The 22,813-nt window shown below is 46.1% G+C and overlaps 1 protein-coding gene across 1 annotated transcript; it reads left to right on the top strand.

The window, feature by feature from the left end:
* The first annotated feature begins 2,266 nt into the window (after positions 1–2,266).
* Positions 2,267–21,073, top strand: BCL2L14 (BCL2 like 14). The gene is made up of 6 exons (XM_021690659.1): positions 2,267–2,347; positions 7,627–8,063; positions 11,764–11,943; positions 14,008–14,078; positions 16,245–16,511; positions 20,855–21,073. Exons 2-6 carry the CDS (start codon positions 7,634–7,636, stop codon positions 20,891–20,893), a joined length of 987 nt encoding a protein of 328 aa, XP_021546334.1. The 5' UTR covers positions 2,267–2,347; positions 7,627–7,633; the 3' UTR covers positions 20,894–21,073.
* Positions 21,074–22,813: the final 1,740 nt, after the last annotated feature.

Genomic DNA, 22,813 nt, shown 5'->3' with positions numbered 1-22,813 from the left:
AAGAAAGAAAGAAAGAAAGAAAGAAAGAAAGAAAGAAAGAAAGAAAGAAAGAAAGAAAGAAAGAAAGAAAGAAAGACTCTAATCAGCTGAATCAAAACAAAACAAAATGCATGGGTAAAAGGAGTCTCCCAGCCCCCAGGTGGCAAGCGGAGAGTTCTCAGGAACCAGGGCAGTACTCTCTCCTGCTTCCTGCTCCCCAGTTCTCTCTTGATTAGTTCCTTCTTCACTTTCTCTGTCTGCCAGTTTTTAGTCCCCTGCTGCTTGGGACCCAAACACGACCTCCCAGCTGAAACACCCGGCAGAGGCCGGCTAGAATCCCGGTAACACAGTTCCAAATTTCTGGCATATGGAATTGAACGGGCCTGGCGTGGGTAGTAGGCAAACCACTTCTTGTCCAGTTGGCTATGATTAGAGGGGCCAAGAGTTATTTTGTCCACCTAGGCAATGGTGCCTCCCATAAATGCATAATTGGAAGCGGTGTGAAAGGGAAGGGCAGTGGGCAGGGCAGACTCTCGAGAGGCAGTTAGAGGTTATTGTCATAGAAGGCAATACATCAAATTTTTAATGACATTTACCACCGACTGACTGGATCATGGTGACCTTTATTTTATGTATGCTATTTTACGTTTTACAAGTTTTTTACACTATGTGTATTTTTCGAATCAGGAGAAGAGTGGGTTTGGTTTGTTTTTTTAATATATAACATGTATTGAGTCCCGTCCCTATTATGTGCTAGCTTGTTGGTTATGGGAGTTGCCAACTTGCATGATGAATGGGCGTTCTCTATCCTTGATGAGCCTACCTCCTTGTGCCAGATCCCCCTTTCTTGTGTTTGTACTTAACCTTGCCAGGACCTCGTGGGATTGTAAATGGTTTCTGCAACCAGTGTCACTAAGTTATACAGCTCTGAACACCAATAACAACTCTAGCCCATACTATGTGATTTAGTTATTGATGCTATGCATTTGTTGATTCTTGAACTCATTCTTTCAAATGAGTATCTCTTTTTTTTTTAAGACTAAGTTGGTTTTTTAAAAGATTTTATTTACTGAGAGAGAGGGCGTGCTTGCACATGCGCCCAGGCATGAGCAGGGGAGAGGGGCAGAGGGAGAAGGAGAGAGAACTTCATACAGACTCCCTACTGAGCGCAGAGCCCCATGTGGGGCTTGATCTCATGACCCCGAGATCATGATCTGAGCAGAAATCAAGAGTCAGACGCTTAAATGACTGAGCCACCCAGGGGCCCCAAAATGACTAAGTTTAAAAAAAAAAAACGAAACTATTCTTAATATTTTGTTACCCCCTAAGTTGACTGACTTCCACATGTCATATGCTGTAAATACCAGTTTGCTGATTAACACTCACTCTGAGTCACCAAAGAACTGACTTTCCCATAACCACTGTCCGTTTGTTTCTCCTGGATCTGTTTGCCTAACATTTAAACGGCCAGTTCTTCCTTCACTTTTATGAAATTAGCCTTAATTCCTCTTTCCCCATTCACACTTCCTTCATCTTCACGTTGTATTGGTCAGCTCCCAAGGTTTCATGATCATACGTATGGCCATAAATGTCTCTTTCGGTTAAGGATCTGGATAGAATGTAAAATCATTTTTAACTCTCTTCTTTCATATACATAGGGAACTCCATCTTTAAAATTGTGGGAAAAAATGAGTTTTTGTGGCTTCCATGGCTGGGGTTAGAGTCCATTTTTAAGGCTTTTCCAGTGGTTCCATTTGAATATAATCTTCGAATCACAGAGGAGGGGTAACAGGATATATAACGTGGAGCTAGGAGGGCCAGGGTTTGGCTTTCAGCCCCACTGACAGGGACCACTAACAAAAAAGGTTGCTTCCCGGAGCCTGATTCCTCATCCGTAAAATGGGAATCCTAGCACCTGCCCCTCCGTGTTAAGATTAAGTATGTGGACAATGCTGGTCCTCTATTAGGTGGCCTGTAAACATTTGCTAAACTGATGAAATGTAACGAATGTAAAGAACTATCAGGGAAACACCCACCTAATCTTCCTGAAGGGCAGCCCGAGGTTTTGATAAAGGATGCAGAACCACTTTGAGAGTCAAATTACTTGGGCAAAGGTCGGCCCCTCCTTCAGTTAAAAAGCTGGGGGCAGGGCTTAAGGAGGAAGTGACAGTCCTTCCCTGAGTCTCCCTTCAACCTGAGGAGGCTATAGCCATGGAAGTCTTGATCACATGAGCCTCCCTCCATGAGAAGCCAAGAAGACCTGGTGAAAGTTTCCTCTTAAGTTCTGTGGAGAGAGACTCAGGTCTAGAAATATCCTTGCTGCCACGTGACCTGAAGAGGAGGAAACCTGTGCCAGCCCCAATCCCAGGTAAACCCAGGGAGCGCCAGTCTGGGTTCTCAGGCTTTCCAGGAGGACACGGTTGGGTCTTCAGTCCTGCTTTTGCTAAGGAGGCAAATCTAACCAAGGGAGAGGTTTACAGGGTTTATTAGAGAGTTCTTATCATGTCAGTCTCGGGAAGCAAAATGACAGCTAAGAATCTGGGGTGATTTCCAGTAAAAGGAGAGAAAAGATATATGAGGGGTTTCCAGGAAAAGGAGAGAAAGATATATGGGGTTTCTCTTTCATTTCTCCTTTGCTACAGGTTTGAGATAGTGCAGTTAAGCATATATAACTGGCTGGATCACTTTTTAACATTATGCAGTCCCCTCTCATTGAGTGTGTGACAGCGTGTGTGATGATGTGACCGCAGGTGGGTGGCCAGGAGCCCATGGAGATGCTGACTCCCTCGCTGAGAGCAGGGATGGGGCTGAGGGCAGGGATCCCTGGGTTTGCCCGAGCACCTGGTGGGAACGTGGTCTAGCTCTGGCCTGACCCTCATTTGCTTCCCTGAGGACAAGGCCCCAGTAAAATGGGCAGTCCCTCTCCCTCCCCTCTAGAAAGCTCCCTCTGAGTCCCCAACCCCCTCTATGCCTGGGTGCTTTTGTTTCACTAATGTGCCCAAGGCTCTCTCAGTTTAGTTTCTCTGGTGGGGAAAATGAAGACATGTTAACCTCATTTCACCCTTAGGATTAAAAAACAGGTCATCCTCAGAAATGACAAACAGGGGACAGGCATGGAGATACTAGGAAGTCTGAAGTTCAGGGAGGAAGGAAAAAGGGCAGACAGGCTCCGAAGGGCCCAGGGGGCATAGGGTGCTGACGGGGAGGCTCCAGGCAGCCGGACGTAATTGAGCTGACCATCTGGCTTGGGAAGCCCCCTCGGGGATGAGTGTCTAGGGGCGTGAGTGACACCGGGCCTCACCTGTCTGTCCCGAGCAGTGGAAGTCAGCTGTTCCGCTGAGCCTGTGTAGATGCCCCCCCCCGCCCCGCCCCCCCACCTGGCAGGCCCAGAGCACAGGGGACTGAGCCAAATTCTGCCCAGTTTGCTCCGGGCGCTCGTGGCAGCGTCTGCTGGAACCACGAAGCACGCATGTTTCTGCAGGACCCGCCGTGGGAAGGGAAGTGAAATCTAATCTCAGCAAGTGAATCCACTACTAAAAATCCCCAAAGCGTGTCTGATAACAACAGAGGAGCTTCCCAGCAGGTTCGGCCTTCCCGGCTCCTCCAGTGCTCCCCAACGCCAGGCTGCGGGCACCCCGGGGGACTTTGGCCATTTAGGAGGTTGGGGGGGAAAGGAACCATGAGAGAGGGAAAAGAGGCCAACGCAAGAAGCTAAGCTCGGTAAGCTTGCTTTTGCAAAGTAGGTCTGCGGGCCGTTCATTCCAGATAAGGATGTGAACAGAGGGTGGGAGGCGGAGGCTTGTGTCCGCGGAGGCTTGTGTCCCCGGAGTCCCTGAGTAAGCATAAACCTCACGGGTGTTATTCTGCAGCGGATTCCCCAATCCTGGGTCTGATCCAGCCGGTGGGGGAGCCGGGCTTCCTTTCCATATGCGTGCATAACATTTATGGTGTAAGTTTCCATGAACCCAGAAGTTGGGTTTTTACTTTCAACAGGAATGGCAGAGAGCACTAGGGATCCAACCCATGATAAACTAACCCAATGCTACTTTAAAATAAGACTTAGCTACAAAGCTAACAGTAGCTCTCCCTTCATTTACAATGAGGATCAGTAGGGGGAAAAAACCCTCCACTTGTTAAATGCATTTAAAGTGTTGGAACCAATACTTTGCTGTGTCCACTATTTTGTTTCAGCCCAGTGCTTTCCAGGCCCTGGTCACGGCACACCCCCAGCCCGCACCCCCACAACCCTGCACCCCACAGTGGGGTTGCCTCATCCGGGCCATTCCAGAGGAATGAGCCCTGCAGTGCTTTCTGCTTCTCTCTCATTTTTGGCCCCCAACAATTGGGGGGTGGGGGGGGCAAGTACTCTGTTCCTTTCCCTGCCTGTAATACGACAAAAATCTCTTTCACAAAATGGAAAGACCTTGTGCTCCATCTTGACCTCATTGGTTTTCCCCCTTTCTGATGTTGCTCCTGCATCAGCATTCAGCAAACTTGTTTCTTAAAGAAGTCAGACCCTTCCTCCGTCAGTGCCGCACACACACAATTTTCCAGTCTTCCTGCTACATTAGAAAGTTTTGGGGTTTTTTAACTTACATGCAGGTGTCTTTGGAAGCATAGTATGTCTTGAAGAGAGGGCTCACCCTCCCACCCAGGACATAGATCCTGCGGAACCTGAGTGTATTTCCTGCCTGGAGCCGTCCTGAGCTGCCCAATTCAAAAGGAAGCTTCCTATTTAAAACCTTCTCACTTCTGTCCTGACACAGTTCAGCTCTGGGCTCTTGTCTGGGCGCAGCTCCTTCCACACCCCGTCTGCTGCCCCAGTTCTCATCGCCTATGCTGCTCTCGCCTCACCATTTCTGGCTCCTTCTCTTGCTTGTCTCAGGTTGCTCACTCCCCCTCACCCCTTGGTCCACTTTAGTCGCTGACAGTGTGCCTCAGTTCTCAGTATTTCTAAGCTACATCTTTTGTTCATAGAGTTGCCAGATTTGCATAAAAATGCAAGACACCCAGTTTAGTTTGCATCTCAGATAAACAACAGATATATATTTTTTAAACTATAAGCATGTTCCATACAATATTGGGGACATACTTATACCCAAAATGTTTGTTTATCTGAAATTCAAATTTAATAGGATGCCTGTCTTTTCTCTGGCAGCTCTATAATTATTTTTCATTCATTCATCAAAAAAATATTTGTGGAGAACTTACCAGGTGTCAGGCATTGTGCTAGGTGCTGGGAAAGCCAGCCAGGTCCCAGTCTTCATACCTTACAGAATATATACTTTATACACACATACACTATCTACATACACATATATATATATGAACCTATAGGAAGAGGGTGGTTTTTGTACTAAACCTAATATTTGTATGTCACTAGTTAGTTTTAACTGCTGCATTTGATGAGCTTGCTTTTATAAACATTAATATTTACATAACAAAAAAGTAACCTATTAAAATAATGTAATTGTAATATAATGGGTGCCAATATTTCTTGAGCATTTATCATCTGCCCTGCACTATTTTAAGTGATTTACACACACTAATTCTTTTTACCCACATACAAAGTTGATGAAGCAGGGATTTTTTTTTATCCCCATTTTGCAGATGGGAAAATGGAGGCCCAAATAAATTAAGAAATGCACCCAGTCACACAGCTAGTAAACAGATGACCCAGGATGTGAACTAGATTATCTAATTCAAGAAACCCACAGGAAAACCACTACTCTGTACAGACCAACACTTGTTTTAAGGATTTTCACAGTTTGTAATTCATCCTCCTCCATGACTTAGATAATATGAGTCACATTTTATAAACAGGAAAACTACACCACAGAGAGGCTAGTGATTTGCCTCAGTCCCTTTGCCAGTAAGTAAAAAAGCAGTTCTTCAACCCAGCTTCTCATTCCAAATGCTGCCCTCCCCCCATGCCATCTGAAACCCCCTTGGAGCTTAACTAAAACAGTGGTGCCCAAAGTGAATTTCATAAAGATTCTTTAATGAGAGACTTAATCAAGCACTTGTTCAAACACTTAAGTTCTACTCTAAATGCTTTACAAATATAACTAATTTGGGGGGCTGGGTGGCTCGGTCGTTAAGCATCTGCTTTCAGCTCAGGTCATGATCCCAGGGTCCGGGGATGGAGCCCCGCATCGGGCTCCCTGCTCCGCGGGGAGCCTGCTTCTCCCTCTCCCGCTCCCCCTGCTTGTGTTCCCTCTCTCGCTGGGTCTCTCTCTGTCAAATAAATAAAATCTTAAAAAAAAAAAAACCTAATGTAGTCTTCATAACAGTATGAGATGGGTACGGTTATCATCTTCATTTTGAACATGACAAACTGAGGCATAGAGGCAAGTCACATAACCACTAATGGCAGAACCAGGATTTGAGCCCAGTCTGTCTCGGAATAGGAAAAGAATTCCACAAGTCATTGTCAAGTGCCTTTTTGTGCCAGGCATTATTGTAGGCACTGGGCCCGTGGCAGAGACAAAAGAGCACACACACATGCCTGCCCTCCCGGGGCTTATCTTGTGTTGAGGAGAAGAGAATAAACCTGGGCCAACTTGGGAAAGGATCCTAATGGGGAGTGACTAACACCGCCCGGGGGGCGGGGGGCCCTGTGAGACCACAAGGCAGGGGAGGGGAGGAATGACAGGCCAAGGGGGGCAGAGGTAGGAAAGCGGGAAGGAGCACGTGCTTTCCGGAGATGGTGAAGTGACTCCAGACAACAGAGGCTTCACTGTGATGCATCACAGGACGTGAAATTGGGAGCTGATGAGGGACGAAAGATTGTCAGATTGTCCAAGCCTGGAGGAGGGTGGGAGTACGAGGAAACAGAAAGGAGGTGGGAGCAGAGCGGGCATGACCCCTACCTCACGCCATAGCCCCCAGGTTTTGCTTATGCTCAGTCCCCCGAGGCAGGTGTGTGGGCCTTAGATGTGTACAAGCCAAGGCAGAGGATAAGGGAAGAAGGAAGAGAGGATGGGAAGGGTCAGGGACTGACACAGACATTTCCCTTTGCCGAGTCGGCCTCCCTCTTTGCCCACCCAGCCTCCCCGAGAAGCCCTTTACCTGTCTCCCGTGGTCTAGGGCTCCTTTTGAGATGTGCTGATGGATCCAGAGAGAAAACGCAGAGCTTTCAGTGGCCCAGTCAAAGGCCCCCATGGTTGGCCTCATGGCCATTTCACTTCCTGTCCCTCCACACCCCTCAGCCCCCCATCCTCACAAAGCGCCTGTGTGTGCTCTGCCGGCTCTCTCACCACTCTTCAAACTCGTCCTGAACTCAGCCGGAGCCGTCTGCCCTCTGCCCACCCCGTCCCGCCCACCCACATAAACCCTTTCTGTCTGTCAAGGAGACCTGGCTTGCCGTCTCCCGGAAGCTGTCTGTTCCTCCCCACACTGGCTCTCTGCACCTCTGATCCCCCTCCTCGCCCACTCTCTCTGTGTGGAGCTGTCTGTGTACCTTCTCTCGTCCTGGTCTTTCACAAAGAACCCTGGATTTTCCATTTCTGAGGACTTCCTGTCTCCCTGCACAAAACAGAGTAGGTGCTCAATAAATGTTCGTGGAGCTCCAGGCCCGTGCCTCCTGACCCCCAGAGAGTAGCATGCCCGCGGGTGAGAGGACACGTGTGGACGTTGTTGTTGCAGGCCCGCCATGTGCACCACCAGTGCCTGCGACCTGGAGGAGATCCCCCTGGATGATGACGACACAGGCAGCATAGAATTCAAAATCCTGGCCTTCTATGCCAAACACCATGTCTTCAAGAACAGCCCCGCAGTCTTCTCACCGAAGCTGCTGAGAACAAGGAGTTGGTCCCAGAAAGGACTGGGGGGTTGGCCAGCAAATGAGTCATGGACACAGGTGTCGTGGCCTTGCAGAAATTCCCCATCCAGCGAGAAGCCCCTAAACCTGGCCAAGAAAAAGTCTTCCTGGAGAACACTCTTTGGAGTAATAGAGAAGGAGGAAGATGCCCAGAGCTCACCTGTATTCGCTTTGGAGGGTGCCAGAGCACATCAGGCTGGTCCTCAGAGTCAGCAATGGTCTAGGTCCCTCACTAACGTGGAGCGGCACGCCGAGCGGGAAGGTAGGCTTTGGGCAGCTGCTTCTCTCCCAGGACAAAATCTTTCCCTTCTTTGTATGCGTGGTATTTCATCTCCTCCCAGCTGGTAATGTGGCCTGAGGCAGGGCACTCCACTGTGCCTCAGTTTCCCCAACTTACTAATGTTCAATAATAATTGCCCTGCTTTTCTCGAGACTGAGTAGAAAGTAAGAGGCTGTCAGTGAAGGGTGGCAGGACTGGTTTTCTGGCTGCACTGTCTAGAAATAAGCTTGGTGCCCTAAGTCCCGATCCTCTGTGCCAGAGACCAGTATGGAGGGAAGAGCCCTACGTGCAGGTTCAGGCTGCCGTTCTTCTTGAGGTAAGTCAACTCACCTCTCTGGGCTTCTGTTTCCAGCTACATAGTGGGGTATCCCACCCTCCCTACCTCTTAGGGTGGTGGATGGAAAGATCAGGTGGCTACATACAAAAGTACTTTTCAAAGTATAAAGCACTCTAAAAAAAAAAAAAAAAACCCAAAAACTGAGAAACATTTTAGTTTGGGTTTTTTTTTTTTAAGATTTTATTTATTTGTTTGTTTGTTTGTTTGTTTGTTTGTTTGAGAGAGAGAGCACTCACGAGCACTGGGGAGGGGTAGGTTTTGAAAGAAAAGCCCCTCTCCCGCTGGGTTTGATTGCTGGGCTAACTTGTCAGTAATTAGTCAACAGGTGGCAGTAATGTGTCAATTTTAAAATGGTGTGACTCTCCCGGCTTACTTGGAGAATCAGCCCACAGTTGGCAGTTTTTGATCACTCACTATGACCAAGGAAACTTTTATTTCCCAAACTTTTATAAGTCCCATAGACTCATAAAATTTTAGAACAGGAGTTTGGGATGAGATTATCTGGGGAACCCCCCTCTCCCCAGCCCCCAGTGGTACAGCAAGCTCCTGCTGGAGATGGTAGCTGAGCTTGGGGCATCAACAGTTTGGAGGTACCTAAATAGGCTTTTCTGCTTGGCTATCCTTTGGACTTCACCAAGAGGCAGAGGGAGCATTTACAAACTTTAATTTTCTGGTTTCCTGAGATAAATGACATTCTGTATTTCAAAGGTACCGAAGTGTCATTTGACCTTTTTTATTTACAAAAATTTCAAGATCTTTATATAGATATAGATATTCTTTAAAATAGTAGAAATGATTACTTCCTAAGGAGACCTTGCCGTAGACATTTATGTTCAGTGTATCCTCCCTTCCTATCTTTCTCTTGCCCACTTTCTTGTTTGGTGCATTATGTGGGTGGTTAGTTGGTTTTACATTGGATGTGACTCAAGAGAGCCTCACGTTCTATCTCTATTTTGCCACGTATAAATCAGAGTTTAGCAGTTGGTGTCACCTGGGTTCTTTTAACTGAAGGTCACAATTTAGACCTCGCTGCCGCGTCCAAGATTCAGACACCAGGCCTCAGTGAGAACTATAAGCTATGTCCCAAGATTGAAGCCTAGAAGTGAGAGGTTTTTAGGAGGTAGAAAAATGGGCGTCAGTCCCAACCCAGGTTCTTTGACTTGTGAACCCTTGTTTGTCCACAGCTAGGATTTGCTACATGTGGAATGTTAGTTACGATTAGGTTCGGATACATAGAGTGGAAAACTCAAATAACTATGGCTTCAATAATGTAGAGATCCTTTTTCTCTCCTATAAGAGAATACCAAAGTTTGGCATCCCAGGGCTCATATGGCAGCTCCAACTTTCATTAGAGATTCTTATTCTGCCATCCCTTGGCTAGTGGCTTCCAACCTCAAAATCACCTTGCATTCCAAGGTGGCTGCAGAGATTCCACCATCATCTGTACATTTCAAGCAGGAGGAAGAGGAAGCAAGGGGTGGGGGGCACAAAAGGGTGTCTTCTTTCTAGATAATTCCCTTCCCTTTTAGAGAGCTTTCTTGAACCCACTTCAACTTTTCTTACATCTCATTGGCCACTCCTTACAGTAAGGGAGGCTAGAAAATGTAGTCTGTTCAGCTCAACCCATTGCTGCCTGTGACACCTCGGGTGGGGCTCTTGCTAAGGAGGAAGAAAATGAATACAGGGAAGGAAATAGCAGTCTCAACCATAGAAAAATGCCGTACCCCTTCTATTTAAAACAGATGCCTCAGGCCCTGTGTCAGGCTCTGAGCTCAGCGGGGAATCTGCTTGAAGATTCTCTCTCCCTCTCCCTCTGCCCCTCCCCCCACTCACACACTCTCTCTCCCTCTAAAATCAATCAATCAATCAATCTTTTTTTTTTTTTTTTCCCAAACACACAAATGCCTCAAGCCAAAGGCTGGGTGGCACCCTCTCAACTGTGCTGTGCTCTCTTTCTCTCCTTAGCGCCATAGTGACACCCCCCCCACCACCAAATAGACCCCAAAGGATGGGCAGCCTTTCTGTCCTCTCCCTACCCCATCCAAATCTCCCTTGCCTATCAGATGAGATCAACTCTAACAAGAAGGGAATCTTTTCTCAGTGTTTAAAATTAAGGTTTTTTAAAAACGGGAGTCTCAACTAGAGCTGGTTCATCTGAGTCGAAATGTGTTTGCTTATCCTGTTTCCTGCACATACGTCACCTGCCTCCCTCACTCCGTATCCACCAACTCATAGAAATGGATATGCCGTAAGCAAGCGAGCCAGGGTGGCTATTTCTGTGCCTGCCAGTGGTCTCCTGATTACCCTGCCACAGGATGGGGGCTGGAGGATGAGGAGGGACCACCTCTGGGGCCTTCATCTACCTCCTCTGAGTGCAAGACGGGGACAGTGTGACTTCCGGTGGGAGAGCCACACGCTGACCACCGTAGACAGGCTGCACAAGGTTACAGAGGAAGAAGCTTTCCTTGCCCATCTTCTGCGGACACAAGGGAAGGCTCCCACTGGCTTTGGGATTCAGCCTTTTTCCCATTTCCTTGCCAGGAGCCATGCGTGCCCAGCATTCCATAGGAAGGAGGCTAGCTGGGCTGCAATAAGGTGGAAAGTATATATTTGCTTTGATTGTTAAAACGGGAAGGAAAAGCATCGGTCCTTTTCTCCTTGACTTCTCTCCTAATTCTTCTCTCTCAATTCTCTCCTTATCTTTTTTGAACCCGATGTGCCAAGCATGAAAAAGTGTGGCTTTTTAAGAAAACCATTATGCCCTTCTTTAAAGGAAAGCATTTTGTGGATCGCACTTTATGTATCCTGGTTTCCCTATCGGCATTAAGTAGATGTTTCCCATTAGACATGGAGGAGAGACAAGACACGTAACTATATGAGCAAGAGCAAGGGGAGTTCGGTGTTTACTTGATAATGGGCTTTGAGTAATGAATATGGCCTGAGAGCAGGGATATTTCTCTTTCCTCGGTGACCAACCCCCAAAGGCTTGTCAAACTATTGAATGCCCTCCTATGCACATAGGGGCCAGCTCTTCAAGATATAAAGGATGTCCAAAAAAAGAATAAAAATAAAAGCATAATGAGCATTCCCTCAAGCAAAGAACTAAGCACTTTCTTTTGTGTTTCTTCCCTTGCGGAGGGGAAAGGGGACCCTAATTTTGCAAGACTTCAAAAGGCAACTCCCAGTACTTTCTGAAGAATGGCCTCCCCCCCACCTCCCCCCTGCATGCACACACCGCAGTTTCCCTCTAGGCTGGCCTTTTCATATCGGGCGACTGTGCATACCAATGAGCTAGACAAAGTTCTCCTGGGAAGGGCCGCTCATCCCCATTTGGTCTCGTTTCAGCTGTGGACCCCAAAGTTGTTTCCATTGCCCAGCGCATTGCTGAAATCGTTTATTCCTGGCCCCCGCCCGAAGTGTTCCGGGCCGAGGGAGGAGGCTCCAAGTCCAAGGGGAATTTTGTCCATCCGTTCCTCCACTGCCAAGGCCCGTGCTCCCAGCCTCGAGCCACCAGTACTAAGAAAGGTAAAAACTTCCCTTCCGCACGCGTGGGTCGCGTTGAGTGTTTGCCAGGCAGAGGTGCACGAGCGTCAGTGTGTTTAGCCAGCACCAGGCTCTGCAGTTGAGGCAGCTCTGCTGCCCTGGACCAAAAGCATGACTGCAACGTGCTGGAGGCGCCGCCGACCTTTAGCTTTGGAGACCAGCCCAGGCCCAGGGGAGTGTGCCAGCCACTCTCTGAAGCAATGGACCAAGCTCACTGCGAAGTGCAAAAAGGAGTCTCCTCCCGGGGGCGGGGCAGATGGGAGAAGTAGAAATCGGGCACGCCACCTTGTCCACAGAGGGCAATGCAGTACTCGATTCAGTCATGTGGGCGACGGTCAAGGGCGATGGCCAGTTTGCTTATGGAACTGCACGGGGTATAGATGGCGCGCCAGCCCGGGGATTTCTAACACTGCCGGGGGCTCCTGGGAAAAAGCAGGGCATTGTCAGACACCAGGTCTGGTGCAGCCCACGAAGCAGACCCGAGAAGTAGTGAGCAGAAGGCGGTCAGTTGTCAGCAAAACCGGAGCAGGAGCGAGGACCGGAGTTCCCATCGGATGGGCAGGAATTGAGGGGAGCAGAACCAAACGCCACAGGAAGAGACATTTGGTCCTTCTTTCCCTCCCTGACCACTGTCCCTGCTCCTGGCTCCCTTTCCCCAAACTGCAGCAGAGGGGCTGGGGCAGAGGCGGCCCCCTGGGTTGGCAGTGTGCCCACGTGCCAGGAGCTGGTGTCTGCGACTCCCAAGCCTGGAAGCAGAGTAGTGAGTCCGCCTGCACCGTGCTGCGTTGTGGGGCTTAGAGTGAGCGGCCAGAGGAGAGGGGGTCCCTCTGAGTGCTCGGAGAAGAAAGGTGTCTCTACTTTATTGTGATCTCCTGGGTGACATAAAGCCATACCCCACTGCAGGCTCAAGCTAAGGCTCTTGGCCCCCATGCACATGAGAAATTCAGGCCGTTGTCAGAGCACCTTTCCCGGGAAGACGCAGAAGCATCAGAGAAAAACTCCAGACGGGCGATGGGACCCGCGTTCTTGCTTCTCCCACGGGACTTGAGTCTCAGACTTCCCACTTACCTTGCCTTTCGCTGGACCTTCTTGGGATGTGACGGGCTGGACTGATGTCCTGGCCTCCCTTTCCCTCTTATCTAGAACAAACAGGAAGACTCCACGACTTCAGGGATTGAGCCATAAGTGGAAAGTGCCGCTGGATCAGGAACTAGCTTTTCTCTGTTTGGAGTCTGTTCTGTGGCAACAGCCATTTTCCTCATGGTCAGTGGTTAGCTTGTTTTGAGATAAGAAAAATCATACTCCACCTCCCCTCCACCCCCTGTTTCAACATATATACCCCACAGCAACTGTAGCCGTCTCTCTATCCACCTGCCATTTTTAGCGTTCAGGGTGGGAGAACTTAATCATTTTATTTATTTATACCCCACCTGGTTATAAAGACAGCAAAGTATGCATTGTTAGTAAGATCAAATAAATCCCACTTGAAAGATAATGGAAAATGAAAACACTACCGGGGAGAAAAGGTGGATTTAGGAATAAGTTTAATTCCCAAAATGTAGGCCAGGAAGACTGTACCCCCTCTTTGATGGGGACCACAAACTTGGCTCTACACTTTCTAGCAGCACAGAGCGGGGAATATGAACCAAATGGAATTTATGGTGTCCACGTGGAAAAAAAAAAAAAAAAATCTGCTCAGGGGAATCTTACAGACCAGAGAGAAAGTTCTCCTGGATATCTTCAGAGATAAGATCACGAGCAGTGGAACTAATATCTTCAACAACATTCTTACAATAAATATATGATGCATTTCGTGGTGAGAAGGGAAAAAGGAAGAAGAAAGGAAAGGAGGGGCCTGTAGAAGAGGGTGGCTGGAGTGGTTTGTGCCTCATCAGGCAAGGCGAGGCAAGAGTTAAGTTGCTAAGAATTACAAAGCACATGTCTCCCTCAATCCCTAAACTGGCTACACGTATTGTCCCTGGGGAAAAAAAAAATTAAGATTATATCTTTTCTTAAAAAAAAATAACTGGAATTTCCCCCCGACAGATGGAGAAGACCAAATTATAGCCAAAATCGTTGAGCTGCTGAAATATTCAGGGGATCAGTTGGAAAGAGAGGTATGGAGCTTCTTGAACTGATGTGATTTCTTTCTGTGCCCACGCACTGGGGCAGACAAAGGAATCGTACTCCGGATTGTATTCCTTTGCAAGTTCTGGTTTCCACTTAGTCCTAAATTTTATTTCCCTTGGAGTGAAAATTCTTCATGCTGGCAGCATCTCAAAAATGAATCACTTTGGAAAACATAAGTAAACCTTCTGGAGCCTCCCTGGAATTTTTGGAAATGAAAAATGTAACTTTGTTATTGCAAGAAAAGACACCAATAAATTAAAATTTGCTGAATAGAATTATGAATATAGTTCCCCATGTAACTGATCCTTGGGGAAGTTTAGACTCTTGCATTTACCCTGCAGTCTGCATATCGATGTCCCATGCCAGCTCCAAGGCTGGAGTCCTTCCCGAAATCTCCCCTGAGAGTGGCCAGACTATTCTCTGCTCAAGGTCTTTCTTAGCAGTTTGGCCAGGAGGCGCGGGTTAAGTGTTACTTCGAGCACTTTGGCCTTCCTGCCATTTAGAAGTCGAGACCCCATCATTCCGGTCAGGAAGGTGTGAGAACGCCTTCAGATACAGAGCTGGTGAGCAGGACCCCACTGTAGCCAAAGAGAAGTTCTGTGTGGTTACCCACAGACTGTCGAGTAGTCTCTAAGGCGCGTCAGTCAGGCCCTGGCCTGTGGACCCTTTTCCTTGTCCTACCAGGATCAGTGGGAGGAAGTCAGGCCCCATGGGTCTTGTGCAGGAGGGGAAAAGCACTAACTGGCCAGCCAGCCTTCCCCAGTCCCGGCATGCTCAGCAGCAACTCTCTCAATGCCAGAGAGAATGTTTGTCAGGGATGTGCCCAGCGGATGGTGACTGGGATGGTGCAGAATGAGAAACGGAGAAAACCAGGGATATCAGATAAAGAAAAGAGAATAGGTTATGTGAACGTCGAGTCCACAAGTAGACAACGAACAGGGGTGCAGAGAAGGAACACAGAATGTGCCCTCCTATGTTTCTCCAGAACTAACATCAGTGGATAGGGATGATGGGGCGACTGATTTTCTCCATTTTAGGAATGAACTTTCTAGCACCCAGGACTGCCTTGTGAAGGAATGATCTTCCTGTCATCAGAAGAATTTCAAGGAGATCCCAGTGACCAGCCAGCCGCGCAGTACTTGAACTGGGAGAGACCTATTCGAATCCTCCAGGATTCTTTACAGCTTGAAGATTCTGTGGCTCTCTCATGGCAGCCTCCTTCCCAGCCTCCCTAAGCAGTGACTTGCATTGAGTCATGGAGGCAAGGGACAGGAGGTGGTATGAAGCCGACCTCCGTGGTTAGAGAGAGAGATGCTTTCCTTTTCACCCCATAAATTACCACTTTAAGAAATCTCGCTTTTCTTGGTGATTTGGGGTGATAATTTTACATTCTTTATGTAGAGAACATGGTTGTTTCCCCAGTAGCAGACTTTGGTAGGAACACACGGAGGGTCTGACTTTGCTGTGTGGGTGCAGGTTCCCACTGGGCCAGGACAGTGACGATGGCCAGGGCTGCTCCCTCCATGGCTGCAGGGTGCCTGCAAAACCACTCATCCCTGAGAGCACATGTCAGCCTCATCCAGCACCTTCCTGAGAGGCCAGACAGCCAGGGGCAACCCAAAGGAGCAACGCTGGGACGGGCCAGGGTCCTCTGCAGAAGGTGTTTCTTTCTGGTGTTTATTCCTCTACTGCTTTAGCAAGCCTAGGCTTCCAGCTACCCACTGGGGTTTTTGCATCTAGCTTCTTCAACTGGGTCACTGATCAAAAGGAGTCCATTCTTGCTGTCGAGGACACTAGCCCTTCTTGCTTCAGATTTGTAATTCAGACGGGCCCCCTGTGTCTCACGGAAGTTGGGGGGTGGGCTGGGCTCACGGAAAGAACATTGCTTCACCAAAGTCTTTACATAGCATCGGACGCACCCCCAGAATGTCCCTTTTAGAGACAATATTTGTTGAGAAGCTGCTTAGCTTAGCTTTTCTCAAAGACAGAACTAGAGGATTTCCAAGGAAACATGTAGTCCTCGCTCACTAAGTAATTTCTGTATGACTGGAATCGAGGGTTTCCCACTGGGTGTTTTGGTGGCCCACTGCTGAGCTAGAATCTGCTTCACGGGGCCAGGTTGCTCAACTGAACGCATATCGTCTTGTACGCAGTTGAAGAAGGACAAGGCTTTAATGAACAGCTTCCAGGACCAGCTATCCTACCCTGTTTTCAAGACCATCACGGACCACTTCTTACGGGGTGTGGACACCAGGGGAGAATCAGAGGTCAGAGCTCAGGGCTTTAAGGCTGCCCTTGCAATAGATGTCACGGCCAAGCTCACTGCCATCGACAACCACCCCATGAACAGAGTGCTGGGTTTTGGAACCAAGTACCTGAAAGACAACTTCTCGCCCTGGGTCCAGCAGCAGGGTGGATGGGTAAGTGCATCCTATTTCAATATGAATCTTCCCAGAATTCAGAGGAGGTGGAATGGAAAGTTATGGGGGGGTTTGTTTTTTTTCAGTGAAGGGAACACATCTTTGAAGCAGCTCCCAAGGATTTAGAACAGTTGAGTGGCAAGAGATAGATCCCAGGGATGGGAACATATTTTTAGTGATTATCTTCATCATCAATAAATATTTACTGGACTCCCAAAGGGTACAGGGGGTATGTATGTTGGAGGAGAGGCACTGGTCAGATAGAACAGGAAATGAAGAGATGGTGAGATATAAAATGTTTAGATAGATGTAATTTCTGTTTTCGTAATTGTGCAGGCAGCGGAAGTCTGACAGTGAGACAAGGAGAGGCAGACAGTTCCTTATTCCCTCAGATGCTGACAGGCAGAGAGAGAGAAACAGCACTCATCATATTTGGTCATTGCTGCTTGGACCCAGCCATTTTGACAGGGACATTTTGATACAAACCAAAAAGCAAACTGTTAGATTTGTGTCTGTTTTTTTTTTTAAAAATGAAGTTCATTTATTTATTTTTTAGTAATCTCTGCACCCAATGTGGGGCTCAAACTCACAACCTCAAGATCAAGAGTCACAAGCTCTTCCCACTGAGCCAGCCAGGCGCCCAAATTTGTGTCTATAATTCCTTGCTATCAAGCAAAACAGACACCTTCACCCCCATGCCTTCTCCCCCATCCTTTATCCTCATTCCTTGAGATTTCCTCCAAGCTGCCATAACCTCAGAAGGTTAACCTCTTCAAAACGCTTTAACGCATCACTTTAAATCTCAGTAGGCTCAGGGTATTTTTGTCTGTTCAAACCCTTCCTTGGAAGGACAGGCCTTTGTCCCACATTACCCTTAGTCCTCTTTCCACCAAAATGGTCCAAGGGTAGCAGGTTTGAGTCTGCTCTACACATGGCCCAGCATGGCCTTGCAGCCTCCAAACAGGCTTGGTCTCTGGGCTACCAGAAGGAAAGTACAGCTGATCTTGCCAAGGGGCTGAAGTGCCCACTGTGGTCTTCAGTGGCTGCCTGTTGAGCTTACCTAGTCTTCTGTTCCTTCCTGTTTTCCACATTTGCACCAGATATGGTAGCCTGAAGTGGCTGATCTGAACAACTAAGGCTCTCAAGTATTCTAAACTCAAGCTGCCTTAACTCATGCTAAAAGGATAGATTCTTTGACATTATTTTGGCTTTAACTGTTCTTTCTTCCGGACCCCCTCAAGTCCCTCCCCTGCCCCAGAGCCTTTCCTGACCACTCTAGCTTAAAGGCTTCACCAGCCTCTGACCTCTTATAACACTTCATGTCTGCACTATAATTATATACAGGAAAGAACCTTCCTTGTTGGTTGTGTAGGTATATTTTTCCAAGGAGATTGTGAGTATCAACTGGGCTTACAGGCCAGTTCCCAAAAGTCTGTTTAGTTAGTTAATGCAGCTGAAATGCCAAAAGTGTTCTAGAAAAAGGCTACACCAAAAGCACAAACAACAACAAAAAGTAAATTGGACTATATCAAAATTTAAAATCTTTCTGCTGCAAAGACACTACCAAGAAGTGAAAAGGCAACCCACAGAATGGGGGAAAAAATATGTTCAAATCACATATCTGATAAGGAACTTGTATTCAGAATATGTAATAAACTCTTACAACTCAACAATAAAAAGACAAAACACAATTTTTTTAAATGGGCAGTGGATTTGAATAAACATTTCTCCAATGGCCAGTAAGCACATGAAGAGATGCTTGCTTTACATCGTCATTTCAACATTAGGGGAGTGCAAATCAAAACCACAATGAGGGGTCCCTGGGTGGCTCAGTTGATTAAGCATCTGACTCTTGACCTCAGCTCAGGTCTTGATCTCAGGGTCATGAGTTCAAGCCCCATGTTGGGCTCCATGCTGGGCTTGGAGCCTACTTAAAATGTAACAACAACAAAACACAATGAGATATCACTTCACACCCACTAGCCATGCTTCCCCTTTGGAAGCAATTTGGCAATTCCCCAAAATATCAAACATAGAGTTACCAATTCTACTCTTAGTTATCTACCCAAGAAAATTGATAACAAATGTTCCTGTAAAAACTTGTACATGAATGATCCTAGCAGCTTTCATTATTATTATTATTTTTAAGATTTTTATTTATTTGACAGAGAGAGACACAGCGAGAGAGGGAACACAAGCAGGGGGAGTGGGAGAGGGAGAAGCAGGCCCCCCGTGGAGCAGGGAGCCCGATGCGGGGCTCGATTCCAGGACCCCAGGATCACGACCCGAGCCGAAGGCAGATGCCCAACAGCTGAGCCACCCAGGCGCCCCAGCTTTCATTATTATACTCACCAAAACAACCCAAATGTTCATCAGTGATGAATGATGAATGGAAACACCAAAGGTGATATACCCATACGATGGAATAGTTTTTAGCCATGAAAAGGAACAGAACAGATGGATGAACCTTTTTTTTCCATTTTTAAAAATTTAAATTCAATTAATTAACATATAATGTATTATTAGTTTCAGAGGTAGAGTTCAGTGATTCATCAGTCTTATATAATACCTAGTGCTCATTATATCATGTGCCCTCTTAATGTCCCAGATGGATGAACCTTGAAAACATTATGCTAAGTGAAAGAAGTTAGACAAAAGGGCCCTATATTGTATGATTCTATTTTTATGAAATGTCCAGAATAGGCAAATTCATTGAGACAATTGAGAGGTGAGGGAATGGGGAGTGATTGCTAATGGATAAGGAGTTTCTTTTGGTGTGATGAAAATGTTCTAAAATCAAGCAAGGGTGGGCGCCTGGGTGGCTCAGTTGGTTAAGCGACTGCCTTCAGCTCAGGTCATGATCCTGGAGTCCCAGGATCAAGTCCCGCATCGGGCTCCCTGCTCAGCAGGGAGTCTGCTTCTCCCTCTGACCCTCCCCCCTCTCATGCTCTCTCTAGCTCATTCTCTCTCAAATAAATGAATAAAATTTAAAAAATAAAAATAAAATAAAAAAAAATAAATAAAATCAAGCAAGGGTGATGGTTGCACAACTCTATGAATATACCAAAAGCCACTGAATTATATACTGTAAAAGGATGAATTCTGTGATATATTTCAATAAATCTGTTATGAAAAATGGTGGTTTTAATTCTAGTAAGCAAATAAAAAGAGGAAAGAAGAATATATTTTTATTTACTTATTTTTTAATTTGGCTGCCGGTGCTAGAGAGAAAAACAGTTCTAATTAGAGAAAATAGATGGATTTTGGGTAGAAATAATAAAGGGCATTTTCAAAGCCTTAGAATTTGACAGCATTTTTTTTGTCATTTGTAATTTATTAGTTTACTTTAATGGGCCATCATAAATCCTAATTTTAAATCTTGGCCACGTTTAGGTTTAATTTGGAACATGTAGCTGGAAATTAGGAGCGGGAGGAAAAAGAATGAGAAAGGACGAATTTTCCCAAAGCTGATAGAGGACTTGCAAAAATAAAGAAGGAGGATATTGATAAAAGAATATTTATGAGTTGATAGGAGCTATTGAAGTGTGGAGGAGATGTGGACTGAGACTTGTGCTCAGTGTCCATGAACAGGAAAGAAAGATGATGCTGTGGTGGCAAGAGTCTAGGGACTTCCATTGACCCTTGGTATTTTGGCTCTCCAGGGTGTCCTTATAGCAGTGGAGGAGGAGGAAAATGATTCCCATGCACAAGGTTTCCAGGGTTCCTGACTATCTCAGTATTCCGCATTTCATGCAAATGTATCTAATCTTCCCAACTAAACTGCAAATCTGAGGGCAGACTTAAATATTTTATGCCTGTTCCTTCTATATACATCATAGATGTTCAGCCAGTACTCCTAACATAATGAATTAGTCAATCAAATGAATAGCAACTGTATCTAACAAGCATGCTAAACAAACTACCATGAGATTTAAATTCACTTGTTGGCCATTTTTCCTCATTGTAAAGCACTGTTCAAATAGTTACTCTGCGGTCTTGCAACCTCACCCATTTTACAGCACTTTGTAAGGAGAGGTTTGCAACCTCCACAGTCCTCAACCTTTCAGCATCTACTCTTTTGAATGTTAAATACAGCATCAAAGCCTTTTCCCATCTAGCTTGCTAGCCCTGGATATATAACACAAGTCTGTAGCATATGTTTTGCTTTCAGAATACCAAGGACACTGGTCATCTTTCCAAACCCTCCCCCAAACCCTATCGTAGTCTCCGAACCCTGGGTCATGCCTGGAACATGAGAGCAGAGTTCACAGGTATATGTTTTCAGTTCAACCGTGAATCAAACTTGGAATGTTATGAGTCTATTTCTCTTGTTTCCCCTCTAGGAAAAAGTACTTGGAATAGCACATGAAGAGGTAGACTGAAGCATCAGAAGAGTTGTCGTCTGGAATACTCATTATCCAACTGGGATCCTGTCTACATTGGTCTCACCATAGAGTGTGGGAGGAAATACAAATGTGCAAGGCAGAGGGAGCATTGAAGCTTCCCAAATCATCGTTCCTGTGAATCCAGAGGCATCAGGAGAGGCCTCGTCTGTCTCCAGCTCATAGAATGTGTAGTAGCATGGCCTGTGACATCCATGTTTTTCAGGTCCTCCCTTGAGTGTGGGAGGAAGTCTAGGAAGACGAGTGGTAATTTTCCTTTCAAATGTTCAGAACAGAAACTGTCATCTTGCCTCTGTTGGCCAATTTAGGGAAATTTTGTTACACATATTTGCTGATTCCATGAGGGCAAAATTGATAAATCGCGCATGTGCTTACTCTTTGGTTTCTAGTACTGTTTATTTTTAAACTACACTTGGGATGGCCTAATAATGGCATTGTTTCAATGCCTACCTTTAGGAAAATGTTGCTATTCATGTTGGTAAACATAGGTCAAAGAGACCCGAGTTCACTGCTACATCCACTAGTCTGGGGAGATGGAGCCGTATCTGCCTTTTGACTCACTTCCCTAGAAAAATTCTTTGGCAGTTTGAAAAAGTTGCATTTGGCAGAAAATAATTACTCCTACCACCCTTAACCGTCTCAGTGACCCCACCTCTATTTCTCAAGGTCTCTGAAACTTTCTTTGTTATTTTTTTGTGGTAGTGTAATGATTAGTCACTGGTAAAATAAATATGTGGAAAAACCACTGTCAAAAGAATATCTTGTGGTTAAAATAAGTAAAAAGTAATAGTACTAAGATCTCTGTGAGGATCAAATGAGTTAATTTATAAAAAGCGCTTACAACAGTGCTTGGTATTTAGTGCTGAGTGTTCAGTTATGTTCAGTATTATGTGCTGCCCTCAGCTAAGGTGAAAATTTCCTCTCCAAGCAATCACTGATTGTTTTTCTGAAATTGCTATTGCTCAGAATGAGGTTTTATAGTAAGTGAAATATGTTTCACAGTTGTTTAGCAATTATTTAAAACAACAATTATTAAAATAATTTAAAAAATACTGTCAAGGGCGCCTGGGTGGCTCAGTTGGTTAAGCGACTGCCTTCGGCTCAGGTCATGGTCCTGGAGTCCCTGGATCGAGTCCCGCATCGGGCTCCCTGCTCGGCGGGGAGTCTGCTTCTCCCTCTGACCCTCCTCCCTCTCATGCTCTCTGTATCTCATTCTCTCTGTCTCAAATAAATAAATAAAAAATCTTTAAAAAAATAAATAAATAAATAAATAAAATAAATAAATAAAAATACTGTCAAATTATAATCCTAAAATTTTCTGGATCTGTTGCACCCAGAATGTAGCCTGATATAAAACAGGTGTTTAGTAAACCTTTGATGAACAAATAAATGGATGAATTAATCAGACTTACTTTTAGCTTCATGGGAAAATTGGGCCTATCTAATATCACATGCTTCACTACTCTACCCATCTTAATTAAAATGATTTATTCTCTTTTACTTCCTGCCCCCCCCCACCACCACCACCACACACACACAGAGAAAAATCATAAGTGTTAGGGATAAAGGAGTTTCCTTTTACAGATGGAGACACTGGAGACCGCCTCTTCTCCCATGTTGATCCAATCATTCCACACTATTTGCAATTTCCCAAATGTATCATGCAACCTTGTACCTCTAAGCCTTCATAACAATATTTTCTCCACTTGGCGTGTCCTTGCCTCCTGGTCCTCTCTCCCCTTATGTCCACTAATTCAATTAATTCCGGTCCCATCTTTCCAAATTTACTCCTTCATCTCCTCCAGGAAACATTTGCTAACCCTCCCTTGGCTGCCATAGGGCTATATTTGGACGTTGTCAAAAGGATGTTCCATAACATATTGCTTATAGACATTATAC

Source organism: Neomonachus schauinslandi, chromosome 5 (assembly GCF_002201575.2).
Source record: "Neomonachus schauinslandi chromosome 5, ASM220157v2, whole genome shotgun sequence".
Taxonomy (NCBI): domain Eukaryota; kingdom Metazoa; phylum Chordata; class Mammalia; order Carnivora; family Phocidae; genus Neomonachus; species Neomonachus schauinslandi.
The sequence above is the reverse complement of the archived record's forward strand: the minus strand, read 5'-3'. Positions and strand labels throughout refer to the sequence as shown.